General features: G+C 39.5%; 1 protein-coding gene across 1 annotated transcript; it reads left to right on the forward strand.

The window, feature by feature from the left end:
* rai2 (retinoic acid induced 2) lies at nt 1-23,635 on the forward strand. Its single transcript, XM_028444837.1, has 2 exons — nt 1-131; nt 21,486-23,635. The coding sequence occupies exon 2, from the start codon at nt 21,558-21,560 to the stop codon at nt 23,175-23,177; it is 1,620 nt and encodes a 539-aa protein (XP_028300638.1). The 5' UTR covers nt 1-131; nt 21,486-21,557; the 3' UTR covers nt 23,178-23,635.
* The last annotated feature ends 1,905 nt before the right edge of the window (nt 23,636-25,540 follow it).

Genomic DNA, 25,540 nt, shown 5'->3' on the forward strand with positions numbered 1-25,540 from the left:
CGCTGGGATCGCAAAGAGGAGATAAATAGCAGCTTTATCCATTATTCCGTGTAATAAAGATCATCTTTGGCTGGTCATTGTGAGGGTGCGGTTCTTTAGCACAGTCGCTGATGTGCTCAGCTACAGGAAAGGTGAGTGAATGATGACGTTTGTGGCTGAAATGTACATTTTATGGCAGAATTTCATTAAAATAGCGGGGATGGAAAGGGGGTGAGTGGAGCCTTTTCGAGCTTTAAACGTTGCTTTCACGTTAAAACACACGTTTATCTCATGGTTAGCTGCAGCTGGACTAACAGGGACTTTGTCTGGTGTGTGAACTTTGTAAATACGTGGTTATTAAAGCCTTTTTCAGCGTCGCTGATGTGAGTGCAGCTAGCTTACAGGATGACGCGCAGCCTCTGACAGCGCGAGCCCGTTCATTAACGTAGGCCAGCTGCGCGTGAAGGGCCGACGTCATGTTACGGTTTAGCACGAGGACTTTGTTTACTGCGTTCGGGATTAGATGAGGATGTGGGTCAGACCAGACCACTGTGGAGCAGCTCCATCACGGAGTCCGTGCGTGTGAGGCCGCTGTGGGTCATTGCGTGGATGTGCGGGGCGTCACAGGCTGCTAATCACGTGCGTGAGGCTATGCGCGTGAGGGGTCGGGTACAGTATGAGACAAACCCGGACTGGGCTTCTGTAACACACAGTTAAACACTGACATTAAACAGGTTTAAAGCGTGTTCTACAGGCTGAACATCACTGTCTTTGTGTTCACAGGAGGACACGACCCCCAAAATTAGAGTGGGGGGATATCGTATGGTATCACCACCCTCCACCCCCCCTTCTCTTCCCTTCCACCCCCCAATATTGCGATTTCGATTTAACTTGCAATAATTTTTTCAAGGTCCTCTTCTCATGTATTTTTCAACAAACATAATCAATAAATCAATGTAATTTGTTCTAATAAACAGTATCAGATGTATTACAGATAAATAGTTCTGTTTTATAAGCTAGGCTTATGTTAAGATTAAGGAAAATGAAGCAGGAGTTAATATTAAAGACAGTTTATTTATCTACTCCAATTACAGTTATAAACTTGAAAACATTGACTTGCAGTCTTGTAAACATTCACCATGGCAACGTAAGAACATTCTGCCAAACAAGTGTGATGTAAGCATAAGTGTAAGTCATTCATAAATCACACAAACAGTGAAGCGCAGGAACATCACACATACTAAAGTGCTGAAAAAGTTAGGAGAACAAATATGTGCTTAAACAAATTGCAGTCCCAATAAATACAAAATAAACAAGTTGTGTTCTTATTGAACCTTAAGAAGGAAAACCAAACTTTTTGAACACTAATACAAACATTACATTCACTCAATAGCAGTTTCCATGTACAAGTGAATTAAAATGCTGATATTATTCTTCTTTTTGACCTACATTCCTGCATAAATGTCAGTGACAAATACAGATATTTGTTATTATTTGGAAGGCCAGGGTTAATAGTTTGTTGTGTGACATAGTGGTAAAGGAATTTTGTTGTACAGGTGGACATGAACAGTTGAAACCAGAAGTTTACATACACTTTTGTCATTTTGCTAAATGCTACAATAATAAGAGAGATAATTTCTTAGAGAATTGTTTTTCTTACTTTCTCTGAGGTCAAAAGTTTACATACACAAAAAGTACTATGTCTTTAAACAACGTGGTGACGCTCAGATGATGATGTCATGACTTTGGAAGCTCCTGATAGGTTAACTGACAACATGTGAGTTAATTTATGACACACCTGGTAATGTAATTTAAGACGCCGCCTCAAACACTCAACTTCCTATTTTGAAATCATGGGAAAATCAAAAGAAATCAGGGAGAGAATCGTGGAGCTCCACAAGTCTGGTTCATCCTTGGGTGCAATTTCCAGATGCTTGAAGGTGCCACGTTCATCTGTTCAAGTATAAACATCATGAGAATTTCAAACCATCACACCACTCAGGAAGGAGGCTCTGTATCCCAGAGATGAACGTGTTTTGGTCCGAATTGTGCAAATCAACCCCAGAACAAAAGCTAAAGACCTTGTGAAGATGCTGGCTGAAGCTGGTAAGAAAGTGTCATTATCCACAGTGAGACGAGTCCTGCACCAACATGGGCTGAAAGGCTACTCAGCGAGAAAGAAGCCATTACTCCTAAAGAAACATAAGAAAGACACCAAGACAAACACCTTAACTTCTGGAGACATGTCCTGTGGTCTGATGAAACTAAAGTGGAGCTGTTTGGCCATGATCTGAAAAGGTGCGTGCGAGCGAGGAGGTGACCGACAAACCTGACTCAGTTATACCAGTTCTATCTGGAAGAATGGGCCAGAGTTCCAGCAGAGTACTGTCTGTGAGAAGCTTCTGGAAGGAAACCCCAAACCTTTGACCCAAGTCATGCAGTTCAAACACAATGCTACTAAATACTAAGGAAATGTATGTAAACTTTTGACCTCAAAGAAAGTAATAAAAAATTATCTCAGAAATTATTGTGGCATTTAGCAAAATGAAATAATTTTGGTAACTAGGTCTGTGTATGGCCTGACATCTGGCGATACGATTCGTATCCCGATACATAGGTCACGATACAATACGATATATCCCGATATTAAAGTATAAGGCGATTATTGCAATTTGTTTTTTAAAATATGACTCAAGAAACAACTAATCTGTAAATGTGCACATCATCATGAGAACATTATGTATGAAATAGATTTTATTGGCATATTTTACACTCAAAACATTGGCTTTAACATGCCATGTGCCAACAACTTAAAATAAAAAAATAACATACAATCTGCCTGTGGCTTTTAAACCAACTTTGACTTTAGTGCAACTTAAGTATAAGGTATATGCCTAGAACAAAAAATAAATGCAGAAAGTTAGTACTTTCTTTTTAGATTTTATTGAAAAAACACAAGCTGGTCAACATGCCCAGGTTTCAGAGCACTTCTTTGTGCAGTTACAATGTCTCCTGCAGTGACTTTCCTGGTTAAATAAAGGTAAAAAAAAAAATCAATATGGATGCATTTTGAATCGATCCGAGAATCGTGCAACGTAATATTGCGATATATTGCCGAATCGATTTTTTTCAACACCCCTATTGGTAATCCTAACTGACCTGAAACAGGAGAGGTTTAATCTGATTTAACTTCAGACAGTGAAAAAAAAGTGTTTTTGCACAGTGTATTTAAACTTCTGGTTTCACTGTATATCATGTTGACCCATCAGGTGTCCATATTTATATTTATCATGTTTATGTTCTATGCTTATTCATTTTTATTTGTTACAATGTGTCAAATTTAAAACACAGATTTATATCCTGCTCTATGAATGTGCAAGAGTGACAATTTAGTCATGAAGTAACATTTATTTTTCAACTTTAGACAGTGGGCCAAATTCAGCCCGTCAGGGTATCTAGACTGGCCCGTAAAGTTTGCAGGTAAATATTCATCATGAACTAACACACCCTATTATTCAGTTCCAGATATTTGTTTCTAAATATATTGCAATTGTTTGATTTTTAAGTATTATTATATAAGTTAATTGTATGTATTTGGATGCAATGGTTATTGACTTGAGAAGAAATCGAGCCGTATGTTACCACTCAAATATATCGTTAAGATTTTAAAGTTCTGATGCAAACCCCAATAAACTGGCGTTGTCATCCCCTCTTGAAGGCGGTGATTAAAAACAAATTGGCCATTAGCATTGCCATTGGACATTAGTTACCAGCTAAAGTAAAACACAGCGTAACTCAAAACATTTATTCATTGTTGAAGGAAGAGCTATAGGACTATAAGGCTAACATTAGTGTTGCACGCAAGAACAAACTAACTGAGACCAAGACTTGCTCAAGACCAGAATGGATCAAGACCAAGACATGACCAAGACTTTGGGAGTCAAGACCAAGACCATACAAATCATAAAATCTAAAAACAATGACAATTTTGAACAGTTGAAGAGCATTTTCTCTTTAATTTGAGTTTTCTTTTAATTACATTTGACAGATAAAAACAAGGTGTCTGCAACACTTTCCAACTTTCGACTACATTCTTGCGAAAAATAAATCCTTTTATGTATTTAAAATCCAGAATTTATTTAAATATCTGAAAACAAGATGTTTATTTGTCAGGTGAATGAGGCCTAACATAAGCATTCAGAAGTATTTCTGAATAGAAATAAGATGGACAGATGTCTGAGTTTTAGTAGATGTTTGACATATAAGGAAAATATTTCCAAGTAGGAAGAACAAGCAGTGAGCTAATGCTAAACGTTTTAAGTCAAATTACAACATGAATTAATCAGGAACAGGTCCAAGTGCTTCTCCTTATTATCACATTAATGAAGTTGAAGAATAGCAGATCAGTGCTGGTCTCGTTATGACAGAAATTCCCGAGTATGGCTAGTTGGAGATCGAAACAAGCCAAAATGTGGTCTCGAGACCAAGACCCGTCTGGAGTGCTACAACAGTAGCTAACATCTTAAAATAGGATTTTTATATATTCAACCTTTAATCAAATCTTTTATCAAATTATACACCTACGTTTTTTTTATTTAATGTGTGTGGACACAACAATGGCAGGGTTCTCACCAGGATTTTTTCACAGTGTAGGGGGACTGCATGGTGCGCGAGCGAACAGCGCTGGCGTGAGTGTTTTAGGGGGATCCGGGGACATCCCAACCCCCAGAAAATTTTTTTGTTCCTTCATAATTGCTTTAAAGCCAAAAGTTATTTGTTGAATTGATGAAGGGCCATGAGGAATGGCGTTAGATTGTTCCTTCCCTGGGGTCCTCAAGTAAAGACAGGGGCATCCGAGCAAATCGCCTGTATTAAATAGACTGTGCGACTGATGTGTGTGTTGGTCAGTTATGCAGATTAAAATGCAAAGCGTGCAACAATTATTATGATGGCACAGATTACAAAAGGAAAAAAACTACAGAAAATCTCCCTTACGCTGCTGAAAACGCAGCATGAGGCGCAACATCACTCCGTAGTAATGCTGAATGATTAACCTTAATCGCATCGATATTAAGGTTTTCACTACTGCGATAATGTAACCTCAAATGCTGAGGTTTTTCCTTCCGTCTTCATCATTTGAGTGATATATATGTTCACCAATCAGAATTGCAGAGAATCGCCTTCCTAGGCTGCTGGCCAATCAGAGATGGTTACAAGCCTTCGTTCTATAAACCCTTATACAAATTGCAAATCGCTCCGCGATCGCCCAGCCAATACGCTTTGACTTCCTGTAGCGGAGACTGTCAATCAAAGTGATTGTGGAACTGAATGCTGTTGTCACAACGTGCACAAAAATAAAGGCGTGGCTTCTGGTAGATTGGCAGAGGCAGGGGGAGGAAGTGGAGCTGTTTAGGGTGGGACATCGAGACGTTTGCTTTTGAATTTTTTTCTCTCTCTTTTCATCCTCCAGATAATCGCTTTAATGATAGCTTCTAATACATTAAAATATTCTGGCCCCTAGTGGTGAAATAACTGATGCTTCCTTGCGTCATTTATTTTTGTTTAATCATTACGGTGTGGAATGATGTCATCAGGATGACTCAAATTAGTTTTACTTAAATTAAGTTGATCAATACTTGAATTGGGTGACATTAATGCTGCTCTCATACATCTTTATACAGTATACACGAATGATTAAAAATGAGTAGTCAGAATAATCCATGTCAGTACAACTTATATTTACCTTTTAATTGTACTCATTATCTTAAATTACATTTTTATTTTTGACATGCATTTTTTTTATTATAGTTTTATTTTTATTAGTATTTATTTTGTTTCCTCAAAGTACATTGTTTACCCTTTGAGTAGGCTATATGTCTGCCACAGGCATGTCAAATTTTTTATTCGCACTATGCTGAGATGCTAATGGAAGCGTTTATTTTTTTAATTGTTATGTTATAAAATATGTAGTTATCTGATTTCTTCATCAGATAATTTAAGCTACTGTGAAGTTGGTGTTGCACTTTTGCTTAAACCTGAGTTAAAGCTTGAAATTGTTGAATGACAGAGTCTCATTAACTTTTTATTCTGGGATTGTTCTATGCATTTTAACTCTTGAGGACAATCATAGCAATAAAGTTGCACTTTTGACAATATATCTGATGTCTGCAGTCATTTTTAAGTGCATTAAAAAAAAATCGAAACTCGAATTTTTCCTTAAAAAAAATGTGATTTTTTTTAGGCAAAATCGCACAGCCCAAGCTTGATCAAGTGATGTTACTCAAACAGAGAACAATAGCACATCCGTTGTTTGTGTTAGAAACACAGAGACACAGAAAGAATGACAACAACAACAACTCGGAACAGCCTCAGTGAGGTAGGTATGAGAAAAACTGACCCATTTATTATTAACCAATTGGTCAACATAATATCTACAGTATTCTAGAATTGAATAAAAATCAAAATGAATTAGATTTTTTGGGTATATTAATAGTTTTTAACATTGAGAAAAACAACAAATTAGATTAAAAAGAAACTTGTTTCAAAATGTCTAATGATGTATTTGACCTCCTCGGTGCTTTCTGCCTCATTGTTGCATGCATGGGATCAGCTGTAGGACAAGCAGTCAAATGAATGATAATGGGCAGTGATGGGAAAGCATCATGATGAGGCTCTGTGGGTTTTTCTAATGAGACTAATTGCCTATTGAAGTGGACGGGTGTTGAAGGCAATGACCTTTGACCCATCCCTGGAGGTTTTGTGTCTTCTGTCCTGAAGTCTAAATCAAACCTGGATGAAGCTTGTGCTTGGACAGAAGAAGCTGCAGCTCTCACTGCAGTGAAAGTTGTTTTCTATTTGCTATTTACTTTCTATGGTGAGCATTCCATCAATGAGAAGGGGAAAAAGCAAATGTGGAAATCATTACAGCACCGGCGACAGGGGAGGGGTCTCATTTGGCGCTCCGTTGGGTCTCCTCCTGCCGATTTACTCAATTAGCTGTTACTGGCTGGTGAACACAGGCCTCTTACAGATGACATGTTAGATTTACACACATAAAATGGGCTGCTAGTTTTAATGACAGTCTGTATCCATTTAGACTTTTAGGGCTGTTTGTAAGCAATGGCTTGTGCATGAGCTCATATTTCATGAGAAGTGCATTATACTGCCACTAATAATATTATTATTAACAGCCTAGTCTATAAATGTGGTCGACGAGTAAAGAAGAATACCAATTTAATTAGCACACTTTGGAAAGATAGTCTATTTGTGGAAATAAAATGTAGCTGAGTGATGTGATAAGGCCCAGACCTTCTCTGGAGGCACAGTATGTGCCTTCATAGAGCTGTAAACTGTGTTTCAAACACAGTTAACTTACAATGTTTGCAGTGGAGCTCACGCACCTTTGAATCTTTTCCAGAAGAACAAAGTGTGTCAAAAAAGCATCCTAAAGGAGCATAGGGGACAATCAAGAAAAAAGACTCCACAGTGACACAACGGCCATCTGGGTAACTGCAGTCATCGGCCAAGCCGGCGCAGTGGCAGACATGAACTCTTTAGCACCTGCTGATACTGTGAATAGAGGATGGATACCCGATCGAAGCCCGATGAGACCTGGCGGTACTCGACTAGTCGGGTTTGGACAGATATTTAGACCTGGTGGTCGGGTTCGGTCACATAGTGTTGTTTGCGCGCAGCGTTCTTCCTTTCCTGCTGTAGCAGTGCTGAAGTGAAAGCAGGATCAGCGCTGCACGCAGGGCCATGGAGCAGAGAAGGACAACTATGAAGCGTTCACCTTTGAAATATTCCTTTTTCTGCGCAATAACATGGATTATCCGTATCTTTATACAGAGATTATGTAAATAGATCTACTGGTTGTCGTGCATGCACCATGCCCCGTGAGCCAATCTGATGTTGACATTAACAGTTGTCTGTTAATAAAAAGCAAGCTTACCAATAAAACAAATGTAAATATGTCACTTGTATGAGGAAGAAATTTGGTTTTACTTGTTGGGTCGGACTCAGACGAGAAAATGTACCCCGATCCGCACTTCAACTGTGACGGTTATTTATTTACTCGCCGTTCATGTGACAGTTTACTGCAAGACCTGTGCACATGCCTCTGCATACATCTGTGGAACTAAACAGTAGTTTAGTCCACTGTGCTTGTCTTCTTTCAGTCTCCTAGCCGTCTTCTTCTTTTTTATTTCCGGCAGAGTGGATGTCTCTTTAAGCCGTCAAGAACGCACATTCAGTGTTATTTGACGTCTGCAAAACTGCGCACGAAATTCGGCCTCAGAACAGCAGTTTAAAATGTATCTCACAGCCTGTTCAAGGCAATAGTGAGAAATGTGTGTGGGCTCATTCTCTTTGGTTTTGAATGCTTCATCAGCCATTAGCATTAAAAGATTTAAAATCAATGTTTATTTTTTCACAGATTCTGCCCTGTGCTCTTTTAAGGCATGGTTTGAATTAAATCCTGGGATGTTTAATAAAACAAAATGAGTTAAGCCTTGATATTGTGTGACCTTCTGTCTGTGACACTGAGGCAAAGCAGAGTCACGGAGTACGACTATGATTGGAGGAACATGAAGATTAGTGTGGTCAGACTCCATTTTCTGATTTCTCTGTTTGGACCAAGTTTACATTTCTAAAAGAGAGTTCACTTGAACAGCTAAGTTAGGTTGAACTCAGTATGTGGGTTCGTTTCCGGACGTTGTTTACAATCAGGCTAAATCATGGTGCTGTTTGACAGTCATGGTGTCTCAGCCAAGAAAGGCCTCTTTTCATGCAGTGCAAGGGAGGCATTAACGTGTCACAGACCTCATGACCATGTTATCAAGCAGGAAATGTCTTGCCTCAAACTTCCTGGAATGTTTTTTCTGATTTCTGAGGGAACCTAGAATAGATCATTACTTCCTATTTATTGTCCGAATTTAGAATTTCAAGATGCGTCAGATTTGTTTTCAGCTGTACTTGAGCTACCATCACTTGAAGTACTAGAATTTGAAAGAACTTGTGTCCAGTCTGTTAGCGTTGGAATAAACGAGTGGTTCTAAAACGTTTTATTTCTCTAACTTTTGAATCCAAGTACTTACTTTGTCTTTTTATTCAGAATAATTTTCTATTATTTTGTTGTTGTTTTTGTGTGTTATTGGTATTATTTAAAATATTCTCTCCATGTGTGTGTGTTTGGTGTCGTTTGGTTATTTATTTCGTTTTGTATGTTTCTCCGTTATTTTTGTATATTTTGTAGTAGGGATGTAACGATTAATCGTAAGGCAGTTAAAAATTGATTCATAGGTATCACGGTTGATAGCGATTTTCTGAAAATTGAATCGCAGTACTTTTTTTAACCACAAGTGTAGGCGGCGGGCGGAGTCTGCTAATAGTTTCTTTCTGGCCGCCTTCTACTCTTAAATATGTTAATAAATGATTCTTTACCCCTTAAGCACCGAAAGAATATCTGCAATATTACTTGAATATCTGTAAAAGTCACGTTTTTCTATTAGCTCTGTCTGCTAGCAAAGCTTCTCTTCTTCACTGCAAGATATCTGCATGCCAACCGACCACTGTATTACCAGCGCCCTCTGCTGGTCCAAACAAATATGACGTAAATCAGTGTAATCACGGTTTTTTTTAAAGTCCAATTGTTAAGGCACAAAATACATTTTCAGTTGCACTTTTAAAAGAAAAAGAACTATTATGCAGTTTTGCATTGTTTATTTTAGAACCAGAATTTAAATTGATAAGCTTCATTTTCATTTGTATTATTCCTTTATTTATTTCATTCAAGATTTATTTTTAATTAAATTGCATTGTTTTGAATTGTTTATCAAGGAATTCTTTTGACAATGAAAAATAAAAGGAAAATAGTACAGTATTTTCTAGTTTTTTTCCCAAAAAAAAAATTTGTCTACAGTCCCATTTTGTAAAATAAATCGTGAGAGAATCGTATTGTGAACCCAGTATCGTGAATCGAATCGTATCGGGAGTTGAGTGAATCGTTACATCCCTATTTTGTAGTGATCTTGTGTGTTTTTCTCTCATTTAGTGTGTCTTTGTCATTTTGTGTGTTGCTGGTAATAGTAAATATTTTTCTCTCAGGGGGGTATGCTACAAATCTAGATTACCTCTTATGGCGTTAAATTCTTGGATTTAATCCATGTGTGCTGGACTACAAAGCTTGCTGAAGCTGAATCACAATGGCAACTAGTCTTTCACAGCTAACCTGGTCCCGACCAGGTTTTTCTCTAGCTTAAATGTTAACTAGTGATAAAGTTCTGCCTCTTGACCAATCAGATCTCTTAGAAAACCAGCTGTCCAATGAAAGGTGATGTGTGATCACGTCACTGTGTGGATCTGATCTGACAGCTGACAGGCGAGAGTATTTAGACAATGATGCAATCCTTTCATTTACCGATTACATCTTTTAGGAAATATATAGATTTATATCTGATGGACTGATCTTAAGTCAGCTGATGAAGTCTGTGTCTTTGTATGTGCAGACGGCTGAAATCATTAATTAATTCGTTAATTCATTCATTCATTTATACGCTAGTGAGGCTGACAGCATCAGCAGGAACATACTACCGACTGTGAAGCAATGTGCTCTTATTCCAGTGTGTGTGATAGAGGTCTACTTGAATAGAAAAACATGTGTGCTGTAATAAAGTTTAACTGATAAGAGCACTGTCTGTTTATCATCCAGTGGATTGATATCAGCTTCTTTCTGACAGGGAATGTTTGGTTAGCTGAAGCCCGCTAACGGAGATTAATCCAGGATATAATTATCTAGCTTTGTAGCATAGGCCCTAAGTGTCTATTGCAGAATAAACACAGGAACCTAAACCTTGTTAGACTGCGTTCTTCTTTTTTTTTCCTAAGGGGCCAGCTGAGGGCCTGGCTGGGGGATCCTCAGTATAGTCCATCAGAGCCTTATTACAGTGTCTTATCTGTACTACAGGACAATACCAAACCAGCTCAGGGATGAAGGGCCTTCTCACTGCTCACAGAGGAAACCTGATACCACAGAAGGACGTTCATAGAAAAATAAAACAAGTTCTGCTTCTTTCAGGAATTGAGATCTGCATGTGTGTATCTAATCGAGTTAATCACTAAAAAGGCAAAGCATACATAATTGGTTGGTATGTTTTAGTTTAATTTCAGTTTTTTTCTTCCCATTTCAAAGAACTAAAACTTATTCTTGAATATTCCCCATCAGCATGAATAATTGACCTCTATGACGTGGGGTTTGTGTTTCTCTGTGCACTCGTGGGATGTGTCACCTCAGATCGATGGGGGTGGACGGTCAGTGCAGGCACAACATGTGTTGTGTAAAGGTGTCATGTCATGTAGAGGAAAGCCAATCCACAGCAGGGTCATAAAAGCACTGGGAAAACTGGGAGGATGTGTTGTTGACTGATGCGTGGTTAATCCAAACTGGGCCATCTTCTAATAGTGACCTTTTCCATGCTTTTCTAAAGCCTGCTAATGAAAAGCTTTCCTCCCTCAAGATGAGTTTGGCTAATTACCCCCCAGGCTTAAACTCCTCAACTGAACCAGAAAAGACAAGTGTGGAGGAGGGGAGGAGCTTAACAGCATGTCAAGAAGTGTGTGTGTATGCTCTCAAGATCTGACTGAGCCTACAAATCATTGCGTTGTTTAATTTAATGACATACAACACTCACAACGTAAGAGCAAACTGAAGCCAAAAGCAAGAGGTGGAAGAACCCGAGAGCAGTGTTTCACTCTGAAATAATCAGGATGTTTGTCATTAATCTTAAATAATCCAGCTGCTTGTCCAAAACTTCTGTTTACCATTTGATGGCATTAATTGTGACATCTTGAGGTCAAATGCTGCCTGGAATGCAGAAATACGCCAGTCATATTGACAATAGCTGGGTTTCCATTACAGATTTTTGCAAAATAAATCAATATTTATAAATGTCGACAAAGTGTAATTGTGTTTTGAATGTGTTTCGTTTCTATTTAACGTTTTGGGCAGGAGCCTCGTAACTCCCGAGACTTTGCTACAGGAAGATAGATGCTCCAAACCTCCTTATAACACTCAGTATTCCTTTGTTGTTTCCCGTCTAATGTAACAGTAATAATTTTAAAGTATAATGCGTTTACACTAGTCACGTGCAGTCAGGGTAGGCAAGGTAGGCAGTGCCTACCCAAGGGTGAATTAATTGTAATATAATTATAAATTATTTATTTTTCAATTTCCGATAGCCTTCAATACCTATAAGTTTGAAAGTGTCAGCATTTTGTGCTTTTCATAGCCCAAATCGCTAAACATCGCTATTTCCTAACCGCTGTAAGGCAGGAGGAGGCCACACCCCTTCTCAAAGACACGTTGCTGCTTTGCCTCTGTTCCCATAGCGTGTTTTTATGTGTTTGCGCATGTGCAGTCATTTCCCCTTGATGACAACCATTTACGTCCAAAGGCAGCTCTCTAACCTGCCTTTGGACGTAACCGCGCTATGCTCAATACTATACCTAAGTTCACAGTGCATTAGTGAATTGATATCACGTGACCGCTGCTGCTACGTTCTCTTGCTAGTGGGCGGGATAACACTACAGGCAGGATGACAGCGCTAGAGATGATGAAGCTTTTTTTTGAGGAAAAATGTCAGCTTTTAAAAGATGGGAGACTAACACCTGAGCTACCAGACCTTCAGCAAAGGTAAGGTCAGAAAATGTTTCGTATTTTCCACAGTGAATGGTACAAAAGGAAGGATTGACTTTGTGGATGCGCCTCACTGAGGCTGTTCCAAGTTGTTGTTGTTGTCATTCTTTCTGTGTATCTGTTTCTAACACAAACAACGGATGTGCTCCCGTGTCATGAGATATATCTTGTTGGGAGAGTATGGAGGCTATATTAAATAATTGTTTATGTTTCTTTTATGGTGTTTTATGATGTTGATTTATTTTGTTAGATGGCTAAATGCTTGTTCATGTGGATCTTGTTTTTTTATTTTGATAAGCGCATTGAGATCAATCAATCAATCAATCAATCAATCTTTATTTGTATAGCGCCAAATCATAACCAATGGTATCTCAAGGCACTTTACAGTAGAGCAGTCTTAAGGACGGACTCTTCATTTTATGGATACACACATATGCATATATACGTATATACACATACATATGTATCCCACACCCATGACTTTGTTGTAAATTTTGCTATACAAATAAAGTTGAATTGAATTAACACTTGCCAGCAGAAACATATGGAATTGTCATTGGTGTCAACATTGGTGGTCTAGATTTGGAACGCCCTGCCTACCCTACCCTAGTGCTCACGGCACGTCACTGGTTTACACGTACTGTGCCATGTTTTCTTCTGAGAGAAGTGGTCATGTGACCAGGTACATCACGTTCTGACATGTTTGTTGAAAAAGTGTTTCCATAGCACTTTTGCGACACATTTCAATATCGAAACGTCTGAAATTCCTCCTCATGAAAGTGTAAAACGTTTTTTGTGATATTTAAATGCTTTTTCGACATTCTGGTGTTTCCATCACCAGTTTTTAATCGAAACGCAGCTACTGTAATGTTAATGAATGCAAATTTTTCATTCACTTGTGTTATAATGTTAAAATGAGCATTCAGAAGGACATTTATCACCTAGCCATTTGTAGCATTTTTTTGTATGTGAGTAGAGCCCTTCACAGCTGGGCTTTTGCATTTAAAGATTATTGTGGAAATAATATCAAATGTGTCTTGAGGCTTTGTGACAATGGTTCATTCAGTACAACAGAACCACTTAAAGGGGACATATCATGCTAAATCCACTTTTTTAGCCCTTAAATGCATTTTGATGTATATTTAGATTGTTTAGAAGCACAGAAAAGTTCAAATTAATCTCTTCAGGTGCTCCGTTGATATCTTTATATTCTGTTTTGGTCATATTTTTCAATTTTTTTCGATTCTCTATTATGTTTTTTGAATAATCACGTCAGCGGAACTGCCAAATTAGGACATCGACTCCAGGCCCAACACTTCGAGCAATCCGCCATTTTTATTTCGCGCTTTTATTTTGTAGTTCAAGCTCCAGGATGCAGAAGTTGCGAGAGGAGAAATCAAAATGTTTGGTTGTTGGATATAGTAACCCACACGCTTCATTACACCGTCTCCCACTATCAGAACCTTTTCAAAGTGCCTGGTTGAGTTTTATTTTTCACGGAAATGTACCCACATCTGTGGGTAAGGTCATTTTTGTGTGCGCGCAGCACTTCAAGGATGACTGCTTCAGCAACCTCCACCAGTATAAAAAAGGATTTGATGAAAGACTTTGTCTGATTGAGGGTTCAATTCCTTCTATCTTTGGAGACGACAAACAGAGCACTTCGGTAAGCTGTAAATAACGCTAAAAAGTGTGATGATAAGACGTCCCTGTCATTGTTTTGTTAGCATTAGCAGTTGCACCGTCTTCATATGTTAGCGTTGTGTGCTCGTTTTAGATCCTTGACGATATGGCCTACGTGATTTAATTTAAGTCTAAAGTTTTCATTAGTCATTTCATTTTGCCGTTTTTGTCTCCGAAAAGACTGTATTAAAATGCATTTCGTGACGTTAGCTTGGCGCTAGCGTTAGCTCGGTGCTTGTGTTAGCTCACTTGTTAGGGTTCTGCAGGTTCATCATCTTCATTTTCATCTCGCTCCGCTGGGTCAGACTCTGGCTCAAACATGTAAAGCTGGATGGACAAGTATTCCGTTGTTGACATTGTGTAAATAATGTGTGAATAAACTTTTTCTGCGCCGCTACATAGCCATATCTGTTCTATCGAACTACAAAAAGGGCCGAGCAGGGTGGAGTTGAACCTGGAGAGGGGGCGGGGTATGAAGTGTCTCATTTGCATTTAAAGAGACCGCACCAAAACGAGTTGCTCTTAGAAGCACATCAGAAAAGGGGTAGAAAAGGGGTCTGGGGAGCTATAATAATGAGGAATTCAGACCCAAGCATTGCATTTCCGCTTTATATAGACCACAACTGTATGATTTATATCTAAAAAGGAAGGATTTAAAACCATGATATGTCCCCTTTAACATAGGTTTATTTATTTACGACTAGAATGACAAAGGGGCCAACAATTACCAGGAAATTTCACAGGAAATTTAGGCTTGGAAATTTTAGGAAAATTCAAAAATAGATACTTTTTTTAGAATTAACTAGAAGTTGGAAGTAATTTTAGATAACTGCTTCATATCTAAACATAAATATTGGCATCCATGCAAAAATAATAAAAAAAATAAATTTCAAAAGATTTTTTTTAAGTAGAATTTTAGAATTATTGAAATTTGGAAGCATCTTATTTTGGAAAGGTTTTTGAAGTCAACGGGATGCTAAAATACATTTTTACAATCATATTTAACATCCCTGTAAAGGCCAACCTTCAGTTTTCTAAATCCCCAATTATTCCCATAAATTTGTGTTCATTCCCAGGGAAAGTACCTAGCTTTAAAATTCACAGAATTTTGCTGCCCTATTTAGCAATAACGAAGCCGTTCATGTTGATAGATGCTCAGTCATTATGTGTAAGTCATGTTACGAGCCAACAACAACAACACAAACTGAAGTAAATGGCTTTAATAAGTAGCTCAGAGTAGCAGTGGTGCAAAAAAGTATTTGGCAGCCACCGATTGTGTGAGTTGTCCCTCTTAAAATGATGAGAGAGATCTGTAATTTTCATCATAGATACAAAACTTAAACTGTGAGAGACAATATGTGAAGAATAAAATTTGGGAAATCACATTGAATGATTTTTAAAGAATTTATTTGTAAATTCTTGCAAAATATAAGTATTTAGCGCCTACAAACAAGCAAGAATTCTGCTTTCACAGACCTGTTTCTTCTTCTTTAAGGGGCCATGCTATGAAGTTAGATTACCTCTTATCGCACTAACTTCCAGGATTTAATCAGTGTATGCTGGACTACGAAGCTCGCTTATATTTTACGGAGCTAAATCACCACGGTAACTTGGTCGGCACCAGGTTTTGTTCTGACAAGGATCTTAGTGAGTACCTTCTTTGAGAACCCATATCCTCCATCAGTCTCTCTAATTCATCTCAAGCATACAACACTCAGAACATTCCCAGACTGCTGCTGGGAATGTTGCACCAAGGACCTGGAGCCTCATTTATAAAACTGTGCCTAGGTAAGAAAACTTCAGCTGGCATATGCTAAAAACCAGGAAGTACATAGCAAAAAAACTGTCAGACTTCTAAAATCTGTTTCTGTTTATAAATGACAATCAACTTGAAAGTTGTCGCACGTGAGGAAACACCTTACTCTGCCCATACGGTGGTTATAAAAGGTCAGGTGAACGCCCTTAATGAATATTCACTAGGGCCGGAACAACGGGTTATCGATGACGTTGACATTATCGATGACGTTGACGTTATCGATGACGTCGACACAAAATGTGCGAGCCGATGTGTCGTCTGACCCAAACAAAGATGGCGGCGCCGTAGAATAACTAACACGAGTGGCTCCTCCGAGTTTCAAAAGTGCAAGGCAGTGAAGACACGCATTCATTCGTGGTAGGTAGCTGTTCCCCGTAACCCTCGTTCTTTATCCCGGGTGTGACCGGATGGCACCGCGTCGACGCGAGTATCAGCATGTTTAAAGAGAGAGTCCTACAGCGGAGCGATGCGCTCCCATTTACTTTCGCAGCGGACAGTTCTATCCGTTTCAGGACACAGAAACGCGCATGTGTGTGTGTGCACCAGTGTTGTCACTTTTGACAGTAACTAGTACTGTAACGCAATAAAGAAATAACGCCGTTACCGTTACAATATGGTGTGTTTGTCCGTTACTTTGCTAGCTGCTGTGTACTTCCTGTTTACAGTGGTGCTACATATTTTTGCGGGATGCCGTACCAAACATGGTAAAACAGTAGAAGAAGAAGCATTGTCAGCGTGTTTCTGTTTACATCACGTGCGCCAATCATGGCGAGTCAATGCGAGAACAGGACGAGCTTCTCTGAGTGGAAATACGCACATTATTTTTATCTCCAAAAGATGCATCAGTGAAGCTAAGCTAACGCTGTGGCTGGATTTTAACAGACTGTGACTGGAACAGGTCAGCCAAACTATTGCACGGTACGTTGTTGTACATAAGCAGCCTGTCGCTGCTGCTGAGTCACTGCTAACAGCAGCTCATTAACCTGATATGTTAAGCATTGTGTAGCTGAGAAAAATCCTGTGAATTAGTTTTTCCGCATTTATTTTTATAAGCATTTTCAACAGCAGGATGTGCACCTGGAATATGCACAGCTTACTTTACATTACTGTGTTAAGGCTGAAAAATTACTATTTTAATTTTGGAGCAGCTGTTTTTTGCTTTATATGCACATCATTTATGGTTGTTTTATAGCAGTTGATCAACAGTGGGTTATTATATTATTACATCACTAATATGAAGCTGTATGGACACAAATGACCCAAAATAAATAATACATTCTTTAATTTTAAGTAACTCAAAAGTTACTTTTTCCAGTAACGCATTACTTTTTGGTGTAAGTAATCAAAATAGTAACTGAGTTACTTTGTGAATGAAGTAACTAGTAACGGTAACTAGTTACTTTTTTTCAGTAACGAGCACAACACTGGTGTGCACTCCACCTCCACTGTCCACCTGTCAATATGGACTATACATACAGCTTATAATCAATCTGCTCCGGACGTACGCACGCACACACACAATTCTTTAGGTAAAAGGACAGTTTAATTTAATGCTATCTCTGACTCTTAATGCATTATTTTGTACTTTTATATTCTAACTTGAACTTTATTTTGGAATTCTGACTTGAAGAGCAATAAACATATATTGCAATGTTAAGGAATTCATGTTTTTTTTTTTTTCATTTTAGATATGCAAATCAACATGTATAAATTACTTTTAGTCAATTAATGGGGAGATAATCAAGTCGAATCGAACTGGAAAAATGAATTGTTAGATTAATCGATGCATCGAAAAAATAATCGCGAGATTAATTTAAAAAAAAAAAATCATTAATCCCAGCCCTAATACTCACTAATACTTATTTTACGGTGGACCAAAGGGAAAACAAACAAATAAAACACATTTCACTCAATGTGAGGTGGCGGTATTAATTGTTGAGGTGGACACACGTAGGAGAGCATAATTTGGTGTGACAGTGCGCATTATGAATGATAGAAAGGCCAATCACGTTGCATTGTCAGACTGTGACTGAGGTGAAAAAGACATAGAAGTGGAGGAGAAAATGTGTATCACTCTCCGTAGGAAGAGCGTCTGTTCAACATGTGGTGGAAAGAGCACTGGAGCTCAGCATCATAGACAAAAGGCTGCAGGATCATTGGGGAACCTTATAACGGAGGTTGAGGGGGACACAGATGCACTATGTGCGCCAGAAGCATTGGATTGAAGTTTGTTTCCTTGTTTGAAATAATATAAAAGAAAAGATAGTAAAACACCTTTGGTACTATACGTAATTCACAATATTTAATTTCAAATAAAACCATATTTTTCATCAGTTCCAGGGTGTTTACTGGTCAGTGGTGCTGTGGTGAGTGAGGCCGGGGGTGCAGCCTCGTCTTCCCTCCTGCAGCACCTCGTCCTCACGGGGGGTCCTGCCTCTGTAGGTCTCGCTGGTCCCTGTAGATCCTCTCCTCCAGAGTTTGCCGTGCACCTCGTCCTCCAGCAGTGCCTGATAAAACACTGTGCGTCTTTACGTATTGTGTGCGCATTCCTTTTTATAACAGCTACAGGTGATGCAGCCAGTTGATCAGCAGTTTTGCGCAATGATCATGTGATTTGAATTACTATTATTATTATTATAATAAAACTGTAATAGTAGGTGCGTGCACGTCACTGAGTCTCTGGGGCATCAGTACAGTTTTTTCCTTTGTTTTTGCAAATATATCCTTCATATATGATGTGTGTTGTGAAGTGTGCAATGTTTAATTATTTCACACAATTGTATTAATTTTACAGAGCAGTCTTTAATTTCATCCTTCTGTTGGGGGCGGAGTTTCCAGTTTCTCATGTTTTTGTGCGTAGGGCAGAGTCAGCGCTACCGTGGAGGTGCACATATTTATTTTTAAGTCCCAAACATTACTTATATGTGGCGTACGCTTTGTTTTGTACGTAGACAGCGTTTATGAATGAGGCCCCTGGTCTGACAGGCATAGGGAGAATACAGAAGTACCTGAACTGGAGCTGAGAGGCCGACCATCACTGCGCTCACTGCCCTTGTCTGAACCCTTTTATACCAACAAACACAGTTTTCTAAAACAGGAGGTCTCCATGCAAACTGTCACTGAAGTATGAGCTACTCAGAAGCTTTTAATGTGATGGGGATCAAAGTCCTCATTTCACCTTTATGTTTTTAATGGAAGCATCACTGCTAAGCTTTGGGCTCTGAGCTCTAGAGATAAAATCACTCCACAATGCTAGATGTGATGAAAGCAGAGTATGGTGTTTTTCTGAAGTTGCCCTTTTGTCCTAACTGAGCAGCTGTAGACACAACATGAAGCGAGTGACCTTCAGAAAGCCTGAAGGATGAATTCCACACTAGTGTAGGGCTGGGCGATATCTCGAGATTCAAGATATATCAAGTTTTCTTTTTTGGCGATATAGGTAAGGCAAATGTATTTGGATAGCCCATTTCATACACAAGGCAACTCAATGTGCTTTACATGATCAAAAAGTGCAACAGAAAACAATCAACAGCTTAAAAATCAGTGTAGGCCACATAGAAAATTACAATATTGCCTATATCGATATATATATATATATCGATATATATATATATATATATGTATATTTTTTTTTTATAGCTTATTTTGTTTTAAAATACTTGTTTTAGAAGTGGCTGCTTTCACTACTTCTCAGAACAGCAGAAAAACACAGTTTGATGGATTTCTGAGTGCGTCCTAACACAGACCTTCCCCTAAACAAGCCACACTACAGAACTCACTCACACGTGCTGTCCCTTATGGGAGAAAAAGCAAAAAGTAGCACATATTGTGCAGCTGTTTGTTAGTAAATGTGTCTGTGTAGCATTTTTCATCAGCAAATTTAACCCTGAATTGTTTTTCTGGTCAGACTTCATCGGAATTAAAATTATCCAGATTGAATAAAAATAATAATGGCTTAGATTTATATCATGTTTTTTTTAAGAAGACTCAAAGCGCTGTACATTCATTCACACCAGTCACTTGCATCAGTCATGCTGGTGGTGGTAAGCTAAATTATAGCTACATACTGGGGCATACTGACAGAAGCGTGGCTGCCATTTTGTGCCTATGGCCGCTCTGACCACCATCAACATTCATGCACAATTCATACCCATTCATACAAAGCAATGTGGGTAAAGTGCCTTGCCCAAGGACACAACAACAATAACTTGGAGAGAACGGGATTTGAACCCCTAACCATTCGGTCATTGGACGACCCACTCTACCATTGGCGACCGTGGCAGAGGGTCGTCTTCTGATCGAGAGGTTGGGGATTCGATCCCAGTACCTGACTATGTGTCGAAGTGTCCTTGGGCAAGACACTGAACCCTAAGTTGCTCCCAGTGGTCGACTAGCGCCTTGCATGGCAGTCCTGTCCCACTGGTGTGTGAATGTGAGAGTAGGGCTGGGCGATATGGCCTTTTATAAATACCGCGATATTTTTAGGCCATGTCACGATACACGATATATATCTCGATATTTTGCATTACCCTTGAATTAACACTTTGATGCGCAAAATCACACCAGTATGATGATTCTATATGTCTACATTAAAACATTCTTGATCATACTGCATTAATATATGCCAATTTTAAACTTTCATGCAAAAAAGGGGATATCACAACTAAGTCAAAGTTGACATAACTGTATTTATTAAACAGTGAGTGGCTCAAACATAAAATTGTCAACAGAAAGTGCACGTTCTGTGCAAAATTGTCACAGAGACATTTCAAAACAAGACATTAGTGCAGGATGCAACTCACATGGCATTTCAAAACACAAAATTAAAGTGCACTTTTTGTACATAATGCCACTACAATATTTTAAAACAAATAGTGCCCTTTTGTGCATGTTGTCATTAAGATGACATTTCAAAACAACACTAAATTTAAGTGCACCTTTTGTGCATAATGCCACTAAGATATTTAAAAAAAAAAAAAAAAGTCCGCGAGTTTAACGGTATGGTCATTTTCAACACCGCACAGACTACAAGCTGCGATATATCGAGTATATTCGATATATCGCCCAGCCCTATGTGAGAGTGATTGGGTGAATGAGCTGATATGTAAAGCGCTTTGGGACTGCTTCAGTGTGGTGATAAAGCGCTATATAAATCAAGTCCATTTACCATTTACCATTGAGCCAATCATGTATCGCCATTTTGAGAAAAAATATTGAGACTGAGTTTTGGTCTGTATCGCCCAGCCCTCGGTTACTGTGTCTAGTGTTTTTGATGTAAAGGGATTTCAAACTCCAACTTTTGTTTCTGTGTTTCAGGTACCCAGAGGAATAATGGATGTGACCTGTTACTAACACTCAACATTGTTTACAAACTCTTGTGGTGGAAACATGGAGGCAAGCAGGGATGTGTCTGCAACCACGACTCAGACACAGACTGATGGATGCATCCCCGAGGTGGGCGGAGCCACCAGCAAAGAGGAGAGCGGAGCAAACACTCTCAGTTCTACAGAGAGAGAGAGCTGTGACAACAAAAAAGGGCTCCCAAACCTCACAGAGACTCCGTCAGCTGCAGGTCCCACTGCTGAGTCAGCAGGGGGCGTGGCTCTTAAAGTAGCTACGACCGTGCTCCACCCAGTGTGTTTAGGGGACAGTCCTCTGATGTTGCCAATCCATCTTCAGATGTCTGGAGCGTCTGCCCCTCAGCTCAGCCAAATGGGGTCGGCACCGTATCTGATAACCAGCCAGAGTCCAGTGTCTCTCCCTCTGGTGCTGGACCAGCAGGTCATCCAGCACGTAAATCCTTCTTTAATCCCACAGACCGCCAACTGTGCTCAGTTGCCTCTGCCGAACACCGTCCTGTGCCAGAACCCGTTGGCCTTTGGTTTACCTCCAGCTGCAGAGCAGAAGTCAGCAGCTCAGGCGCAGGACGTTAATCTGCTCTCTCTCCTGCAGAATCCTGCGTTTGCAGCCATTCTGCAGGACCTCTTCCCCCCACAGGCAGGTTCTACACCCTGTCAGTCCCCAGGCTCCACCTTCTTCGCCCTGCCTCCCCTCACCCCTCCGTACAGCTCACCTCTGGCCCCTTTAGTTCCTCCAGCCACACTGTTGGTCCCATACCCAGTCATCATCCCCCTACCAGTGCCTCTGCCAATCCCACTGCCCATCCCCATCCCCGTCCCCCAATCGGAGGACTCCAAGATGAACATGACCAAGCCCGTTTGCACTGTGAGCAGAAGCACTCAGACGTACCCCCATAACACTACCTCTGCCATGCCGTCTTCAAGGAAAGGCCCCACACACACCCAGACACAGACTGTGTCCTCACCCTCATGTCCCGCAGACGAAGGACAAGTTCTAGACCTTTCTGTGCGACCGTGTCCCGTTCAACCCAAGCAGGAGTACATCGACCCCACACATCAGGAAAATGTGCTGGACCTGTCAGTGCCTGGTGTGAGAAAAAAGTGTCTTCAGCCAGCGAGAGAAGGAGCTCCAGCAGCCAATCAGAAGGCAGGGGCTATTCCTTTGCCTTTAGGTACCGACTGCATCCAGGGTTTGGACTCTAAGCTCCTGGGCAGCCTGGCGTCGCTGGAGTTCAGCCGTAAGCACAAGTGGCTGGTGGACAGCAGCGCTGGAGGCTCCAGCTCAACAGGTCCGGACGCGTCTCTGAGCGGATCTGCAAACCTGGAGATCCTCAGCACGTCTCAGACGGCCAAGGTCATTGTGTCAGTGAAGGACGCCATCCCTGCCATCCTCTGTGGGAAGCTAAAAGGCCTTTCCGGAGTCTCCACTAAAAACTTCTCTATCACACGGGACGGCAACCAGGCGGCGTCCCTGCAGCAGTTCTACGGAGTCCCGTCCGGGTCCCGCAGCGAGCAGCACAATGCCAACGACCCCCTCAAGAAGGTCCCCAAGAGCAGAGCTATCAAATTGAAGAAGGTCGGCTCTCAGGAGATCCACTTCCTCCCCATCAAGAAACAAAGACTTGCTGCACTCCTCCCAAGAAAGTGAGAGTTGTCGCTGCCCTGGGACGAGGAGTGGGATCAGTAATCCATACAACACACATAGTCCTGTAATCAAAGTCCTACTCCGGTTTAATCCTTATAAAAGTGGAATTAAAGTTTGTGGCTATCTGACAGCATAGCTAACAAATGCTTTTCAATGGACCTCTTCTGTAATGCACTACAATGTCACACTAAAGCCATCGGCAGCTTCATACGATCCGTGCGTGACTTTACAGATTGTTTCTAAAAACCAGAGACGTTGAAGAATAAGTTTTGGATGCTCTCGTTCATTGAGCTCCAAGGTTTTTTCTACTTGTGCACTGAAGACCTGACACAGTGTGAAGTGCCAGGAAACGTGTGGTTTCATTTATTCAGACACGTTTTATCAGGAACGAAACCTTAACGTACATTTAAAAAAAAAGAAAACGACACAAAGGAGTTGCCAGGAAACGACCCAGACTGTTACACATGGAAGTTCACTTCAGGGTTGGGCTCAATTACATTTTTCTCTTATGTTTTCAATTACATAACAGTAATTGAATTACAATTCAATTACGATTACAGTGACCAGCATTTTTCCCAATTATTTTTAAATTACAATTGTTTTTTATTCTCACAATTACGTTCTCAGTTACGAAAGTTCAATTACAATTATTCACAATTACTGAGCCTGAAATAATTAATCTAATAAAACTTAACCTTCCTCTTGTGTTAGCTTTCTGTTAGCATCTCTTATGCTAACAGGTCCCAAATCAGCTGTAAAATACACTAAAAACAAAGGTCTATCATCTAATTTTTTTTCTATCTATTGGTTACATTGTTAGGCTTCCTAATCAATGAAAATCTAAGTTTTTAGGGGTGAGTATTGGCAAGGATGTTGCAATACGATACGTATCATGATACTTTGGTCATGATATTATATTATCGTGATATTCTACAAAGTTAATATCAAAGTTAAACGTAGAGATGAACAATCAAGTTGTAGTATATGTTTATCAGAAGATATTGATCATTCAGAGAACAAATTGAGCCAAAACTATTTGCTTCAAAACATCCTATTTATTATTTATTATTTGTGTTTTTGCACATTTTCACTGAAAAAAGAAAATGCAGTGTTACACACTGCCATCATAAATCATAAAAAACAACTGTAAGTGAGAACATTAAGGATAAATCACCCTGAGTTACTGACAAAGCACAGAAATAAGTAAAAATGTCTCCTATTGTGTCAGTTTAAACACTGATCTGAACAGATTATATGAAAATAAAATGTCTGTGCATACATAAATATTGTATATGTGCTCTATGTCACTGAACACACTGACCTGTATGAGGAAAATAAATAAATAAAAAAAACAATATATTTATTTATTTATTTTTAAATTGATTAAACAAAACAACAACAACAAAAACGATTTAAAATCGACACCCAAAAAATTGCGATAGATCGTGAAATTGTGAAACACCCCCAGTTTTAATATTTTTAATGTGAGGTTGTCAGTCAATTCAGTTTAGTTAAATGGTAAAATGTGGGAAAGCTTATTATAAACATATTTTAATAATTGTTAACTACATATGTGTAGAACTGTACATAGAACTGTAACATGGTTCCCCCAGTTTTACGCTAAATTGTAATTGACAATTTTTATAGAATTTTCATGACAATTATAATTACAAAGTCAATTATCTGAACTCAATTACAATTTAAATACGACTATGACAGCAATGCATTTTTAAAATTACAATTATAATTACACCATAACTGTAACTAATTATCAATTATGCGTTTACAATTATAATTGACCCCAACCCTGGTTCACTTTTCATTTGGTTGATCATCAGTGTCTTCATTGGAATTCCTCTGTAATTGGTTAGTTTCATTCTACAGCAGCTAGAACAACGTTGGAACAAACCATCACATTATAAGTCTATTTAGATCTATAAAGTGTGGCTATTAAAGGAGCTGGTTGTCACTGGTTGATTCATCCAGAGCGGAGACATGGAGAGTCACAGTTTCCATGAACACCATCGTCTCCACTGGTCGTTAGCTTTGAAGTGCAGCTGCAGGAAAGATGAAAACAGGCTGTTAGTGCGTTGGTGTTGGATTAGCCCATTACTAGAACCAGCGATGATAAGCTCCGCCCTCTTTTCCCTCCTCAGCTGTTGTGGGCGGGGTGTAACGTTTTCCCACAGTGGTTTGGTGTCACTTTTCTTGTTTTGTGCTGGAAGTTGTGAATGTGGAGCGTAGTGTGTGCTGTGTGTTGCTTATTTATCTATCGAGTGCACTTTGTCATAGTTTAGTGAAGGAGGTCACAGGGTGTCCAACGTATTCTCCAAAAGCAACTCCACTTTCTTTAACTTTGTAATGGG

Source organism: Gouania willdenowi, chromosome 4 (genome assembly GCF_900634775.1).
Source record: "Gouania willdenowi chromosome 4, fGouWil2.1, whole genome shotgun sequence".
NCBI classification, from domain to species: domain Eukaryota; kingdom Metazoa; phylum Chordata; class Actinopteri; order Blenniiformes; family Gobiesocidae; genus Gouania; species Gouania willdenowi.

Excerpts from the sequence above, each read along its gene's own strand:
- rai2 (XM_028444837.1), top strand. The coding sequence starts at position 21,558 with ATGGAGGCAAGCAGGGATGTGTCTGCAACCACGACTCAGACACAGACT.